The sequence below is a fragment of the Dysidea avara genome, chromosome 5, assembly GCF_963678975.1.
Source record: "Dysidea avara chromosome 5, odDysAvar1.4, whole genome shotgun sequence".
Classification (NCBI taxonomy): Eukaryota; Metazoa; Porifera; class Demospongiae; order Dictyoceratida; family Dysideidae; genus Dysidea; species Dysidea avara.
Genome location: NC_089276.1, coordinates 5,361,303 through 5,367,588, shown reverse-complemented (window position 1 = coordinate 5,367,588; position 6,286 = coordinate 5,361,303). Strand labels below are relative to the sequence as shown.

Here is a 6,286-nt window from a genome sequence, read left to right as displayed (position 1 = left end):
ATATATCTTGTGCTTCTGTGTTGGTAGAGCCCAATCGATACATTATCTAATATGCAGACCTGTATCTTTACACCTCATTCTAAAGGGTGCTCTACCACCTGTTTTTGTGCCTCACCTTATATATTAGTTTCTTATCGACCAATACAAAATATACACCAATGTACACAGAGTTTTGATTTGGATTAGATACCCTACATGACTTAGAATGATAAAATTTGCTTTAGCTATAAAGTTGCTTAATAGCTGCACTCAGCCAATAATAGTACAAAAAAATTTCATTGATGCAGTAAGGATAACAATGATGCAGGTGGAGATAAGAAACTACTTTAGTTCTCTGTAGGTCATACACAACCAAACACTAACATATGCTAACTGCATGGCTTCTATTACATAGGTTACACCTTCAAAACTTCAAAAGTTCTAGCCATGTGATATAAGATACGAATGTGCACACTCAAATGCATACAAATATCAGTGTATGGCTTTGTATACCTGATATACGAACTGTTAATGGTTCACTGGTATAGTCAACACCACCAATGGTTACAGTACAAGTGATGGTACCAGCATCCTCTGCAAGTAGATTATTACCAGTTACACTTTGTGTTGTTTGACCAGTAGGAAAACACATTGGAGTATTACGATGATGATTAGTATAACATCCTGTAGTGTCCCACTGGTAGTTGGTCACTGTAAATGTTGACCCATCACCTGATGTCACCATACATGTCAGAGTGACACTACTTAATATGGGATAGTCATATGTATTAGTAGATCCACTAACTGGTGTACCAGCTGGATTACTGATTATGGTGACTGAGAACTGAGCAGAGGTACCTGCAACAACAGAATTATGTATAATACACAGTTTAACACAAATATCACAATGAAAAATTATTATTATTAGTGATTACTGTGCAACCTCAGAGAGTATGTGGTACGTTACAAGTGTGTGCGCACGTGTGTGTGTGTGTGTGTGTGTGTGTGTGTGTGTGTGTGTGTGTGTGTGTGTGTGTGTGTGTGTGTGTGTGTGTGTGTGTGTGTGTGTGTGTGTGTGTGTGTGTGTGTGTGTGTGTGTGTGTGTAAGTGGGGTGTGTGTCACAAAGTAGGGAGTATTCTTTTAAAGTGTTCTGAAACTGGAGAGGTGACTATTTGCTGACTGAGGCAGTTCCACAATCTGATGGCTGACAGGTAAAACGAGTATAAATGGCTATTAATTCTTGAGTGAGGGAGCTGATGACAAAATTAATGGTGGCAAGCATGTGAGGTACAGGGGATAAGAGACTGGCTGTAGGGTATGTTTACTAGATTGTTTGATATTTTATGAATCATAGTAACTTTCAGATGTGATCTTCTACTTTGTAGGCTTGGTTATTGATAAGATTAGTTACACTAGTAGACCATGAGTAGCTTTTTGTGACAAATCTGCTTGCACATCTGTGAATCATTTCTACATTGAGGATATCTTTCTGAGTGTATGGATCCCAAACTGTGCATGTATATTAAGGATTTGTAACAAGACTCTTTAATATGGAAAGGGCAGGATTTTGTTTAAGTAATCTAGTCTTTTTCAAGATATGTTCTGACCAGTTTAATTTTTCATAAATGGTAATTCCTAGGTATTTAACTGATGGTACTTGGTTTTACTTACAAAGCACCAAAGCATAAACTTGAAATTTTAAATCACCTTCCTACCATGCAGCAAGGTAGTTGAATTGCAATTATAGACTATTTAGAAAGGCATCCATATATTTGTTGGATTTTCAAACTTCACTGTAAAACTCTCATTGCCAAAGTTGCCTACTCCCATTCTTTGGCCTGCTATATTGCCTCTGCCAAATATAGAGGTCAGCTTTTCCTAAGTTGCTTATGCAGTGCTATTGTGTCTAGAGATATTGTTTACAGGTAAGTCAAATAGCAACTCACAGAAATAAAACATGACTGTTCTATTAGAGTGGTTGACTGGTCTATCAGAATAATAATAGATCTTTGTTACAAGTATTGACCAAACCTCACCTTCTACCACCTATGATTATTGAAGTACTTCTTTCATTGTTTTTGATTCTTGCAAAATTGTAAAGGCCTTCATGTTCATTATGTAACAAACAAACAAACAAGCACACATTGGTGTAATTGTATATGTAAGTTGTATGTTTCAGTCAACAAAATTCCAGTTTGAAGTATTCAACACAAAAGTCCTGAGCGATAAGTTGCCGATTTTGATCAGACCGATTTGACGATTTTTTTATTCATCTAGTATCTTATAAAGCAGTAGTATTACGATATTTAGGGTGGAGGACTCAAGAATTTCGGGTTGGTGGTTTGAGTCCCTTCTTCTAAGTTTGTTGTATTTTGCAGTGACCAGCTACCATCACATCACCACTGCTAGCTGCCAATCTCTCTTGTTTTTGCACTATTTAAACTTATGACTGGTCCAACCTAGCTTGCCTTGAACTCACCATGAACTCACAACTACCGTATTTGAAAGGGACTAGCAAATTAAATTTGCAGACCAGTAGCTGGTGACTGGCTAATTAATATCCACTTCATTTAGTATCACGTTTCGTTGGTTATACTATATAATAGGTATTTAGCTTTTCTCAGCCAAGTGTGCCACTAACTATGTGATCACGCTTTCAGCCATCAGCCTGCTAAACCGTTCTAGGATGAAAAAATGAGGAAAATATCTATCATTCAATTTTTTACTATCTAGAGGATTCTGTCCTAAAGCTAACTAGCTAGTAGTTAGAAGAGCCAAATTGACTCATTACTACATAGGATAGTGCCAACCATCTCAACAGCCATGTAGTGCTGAGACCAACAGTTGTTTTGCAGTTCAGCTGGTTACTATACTAGTTAAGCAGCTGAAACTGTGAAACAACTGTTCATACAGCTGGTCTCAGCAGTGCATGGCTGTTAAGATGGTGGATTTAGGGAAGGGGGTGCATGAGGTGCTGAAGCACCCCCTCTAAAATTTTACTATGTGCTAGCTTGAGAGCTAGTGGAGAGGTAGAAGTAGAGCTAGTATACAAGTGAAATTGCATTTTAAGCACACATGAGCAATGAAAAGATGGAAAGAGCAAGAAAGGAAGAGCTGATCTCTTCTAGGAACCAACAAGAGGGGTAAAAAGTTATATCCCAGAGATAAAATAGCCAAAACACTGCTAACATTGAAATACTCTAATAGAATATTCAACTATTTTTAATAGATCATTAAAATTTCTAAGCTATAAGGAACAAAGACCATGTAGTGTGTATGCTGAAACTGAACCTCTCATGCACATCATAGTGCCAAACTTCCTGCCGTGCCAATTGCGTAGAAGTTATAAAATTCTATATCTTTTATGTACCATGAATACATGAAATCAATTCTTCTTGAAATGCTACTCTATTAGTTAAATATGTAATCTCAGTTGCAGCTACAAACTTGACACCTGGGTTAATATACTTACTTTTACAGTTAAAACATTAATGCTAGTGAAAATGGAGTTCGTATAAAGTTACGATGTCTGTGGGCTGCACCATTACTTGATCATGCAAGCTCCACATTAATAATTTCTCTTTAGAACAAACAAAACATGACCACTGTATATATGTGACCCAGTCTGAGAAAACTGGTATTATCGCCCATGTCAGCAGATTCGATTTTTCACCCAGGACACAAAACTACATGAATAAACTATCTAATTCCACAATCAAAATCAGCTAGACTTGAGTAGTCTGGTTTTGCTGGCTGCTTTTCCCAAGCCCAGTGGCGATCTGTACGTGCGGTATGGGGCCTTAATGGAGCTCTGGTCAGCCTGGGGATGACTGTATGTGGCTGTACAGCTCTGTGGTATTGAATAAGTACCTCTGCTGTGAATTTCCTTTCATTTTAGCCAATTTTGAGACCTCAATGGCCCAAAACTTGGCCTAATTCATTCCTACGTTTTCCTTTTCAATTATTGAACACCATCTTGCCCACCTTCCAGGCCCCCCACCTCCCACCCATTTTGCAGCTCACCTGATACAGTCAACCTCGGTTTAAAACTATCTAAAATGGCGGAAAACTTAGTTGTTGGCTACTTGTACAGTGAATGCTGTGGAAGGTAAGGAATTGGTATAAAACATGCGAAAAGTTGGTACACATAGCTTCAACCATTGGCGAGCTACAACACACTAAATACTTAAAACCGGCATTTCTCGATACTTTTAAATAGGCGATAAGCCCGGTTTTCCCATGCAGACTGGGTCACATATATCCTTTCCATTTGTATGTTGTATTTAAATAATATAAAGGTGTGTATAATAAAGCATTTTAACATCACATACGACAAAAGTACAACTTCACCTTAATCCAAAGAGATGCTACAGCTAGCTACAATAACTACAGTATGAATCAGAAATTCCCAAACATAAATAACTACCCTTCTCTGATAAGAAAATGCTTGGAGAAGCAACTGCAACTCAGATTATTGCTTATTGTGGTTTCACCTTTTGTGTTATTACTTTATAGCGTCACTTTAGGCTAAGGCTAGATGTTGCACTCCTAGACCCCTTGAAATTCAACCATACTGATTGCAATGCTTATGCTATAAAGTTTAGTAGGGTTTCCACTCAAAATAGGAAGGTATTTCATTTTGTGGTTTCTGGAGATTTTCACACATGTTTTACCTTTAACATAAAGCAAACAAGTGCTAACTTGTTTTTGGAATGTTTGCAGCAGCATAATTTTAACATACGTAAATATCCAAAAAGTGGTCACGTGGTCAAAAATCCCTTCATATAGGATTTCCACTGCAAAATAAGATGATGCCACAGCCTTTTCATTGTTTCTGATAATTTTTATGCAGGCTGACCTTAAGATAAAACAAACAAGTGCTAATGTATTATTAAACTGTTTACTACTTTCAATACCAGTGCAGTTTTAACTGTAAATACCCAAAAAGTGGTCAAGTGGCCAACAATCCCATTACAGCTATAAAGGATGTGCTATAGCACTATAAGATGTAGAAGTCTTCATTATAAGGCAAGATAATACACTAATTGTGACTTCAGTCACCCTAAAATACAGTGATTTTCTAACAAGCTTCCCAATTTAACTATTATGACATTTTTGGTCACGTGACCAGTTTTTGTATGTTTTTGTGTGTTAAACTTATGCTGATACTCAATGCTACAAGCAGTCCAATAATAAATTAGCACTTGTTTGCTTTATTTTAAAGATTAGTGTGTGAAAATCACCGGAAACAAAAGGAAGCACCTTCCTATTTTGAGTTGGAAACTCTAAGTTTGATCAAAATCATTACTAAATTTAAGCTGAATCCGGAAAATTTTCCTGTGTGTGTGTGTGTGGGGGGGGGGGGGGGATACCTCCAGACACCCTAAATAAAGCATGCTGCCCCAATGTAGCCCCTAGCTTAACACTGCCCCATTCGAATCCCCTTGAGAAATTCTGGATCCGCCCCTGCAATGGCTCTCAGTCTAGCTACTAACCGTTTATAAGCCAGAATCCTCCAGACAGAGAAAAAAAAATCATCATTATAGCCATTTTTCATCCTAGCACGCTGATGGCCGAAAGCGCAATCACAGAGTTAATGGCGCACTCGGCTGGGCAGTTCAGCTCGCCTGAGCCGTGGGCGGGAAAGAGGAAGCGATGGTCTAGTAGGGAAGGGTAGCGGCCTACCACATCTTTTATTTAGAATAAGTCTGTAGCAAGCGTGCAATTGCAACTCTACTAAGACAAATTTCCAGTAAACAATCAGGCCGGTGGAATCACGCTTGAGGCACACCCATCACGCATCCTCCACAGACCTGTGCCTATACGCTCGAGCGTCGTGTTTACACGATATACACAATTGCATTACTATTCAACACAACACCATATACCTTGAATCACAAAAGCACTCATGAACACAAGAACTGTCGCAGGGAGCGTAACTACACTAGCAGCCATTTTCACTCACGTGATGTCGTTTGTTATTATTATTATTATTATTTAATGGGCTTGTAGATGCCAAGGCAAGCTAACTTGCCAGGCTAGGCCGCAGGCCTTTGAAGGTGCCCATATCTAGATTGTTTCCAAAAATTATCCAAGCGCAGCTTGAAGGTTGCAACTGTTGGTGCTGAAATGATAAAGTCAGGTAAGGAGTTCCATAGATTGACTATTCTATTTGTAAAAAAGTTCTGCCTAACAAGTAATCTTGATCTTTCTTTAAAAAGCTTAAGAGAGTGGCCCCTGGTGGTAGCAGTATTTAAAGTAAAAAATGTAGATGGGTCCAAGTCATAATGTCGTTTAAGTATCTTA

The 6,286-nt window shown here is 38.3% G+C and overlaps 1 protein-coding gene across 1 annotated transcript; it reads right to left on the bottom strand.

Annotated features, from left to right (window-relative positions):
- Nucleotides 1-326: 326 nt before the first annotated feature.
- On the bottom strand, nucleotides 327-5,951 carry LOC136256558 (uncharacterized). Its single transcript, XM_066049537.1, has 3 exons — nucleotides 5,869-5,951; nucleotides 493-837; nucleotides 327-334 (listed from the first exon to the last, which is right to left on the bottom strand). Exons 1-3 carry the CDS (start codon nucleotides 5,933-5,935, stop codon nucleotides 327-329), a joined length of 420 nt encoding a protein of 139 aa, XP_065905609.1. The 5' UTR covers nucleotides 5,936-5,951.
- Between the last annotated feature and the right edge of the window lie 335 nt (nucleotides 5,952-6,286).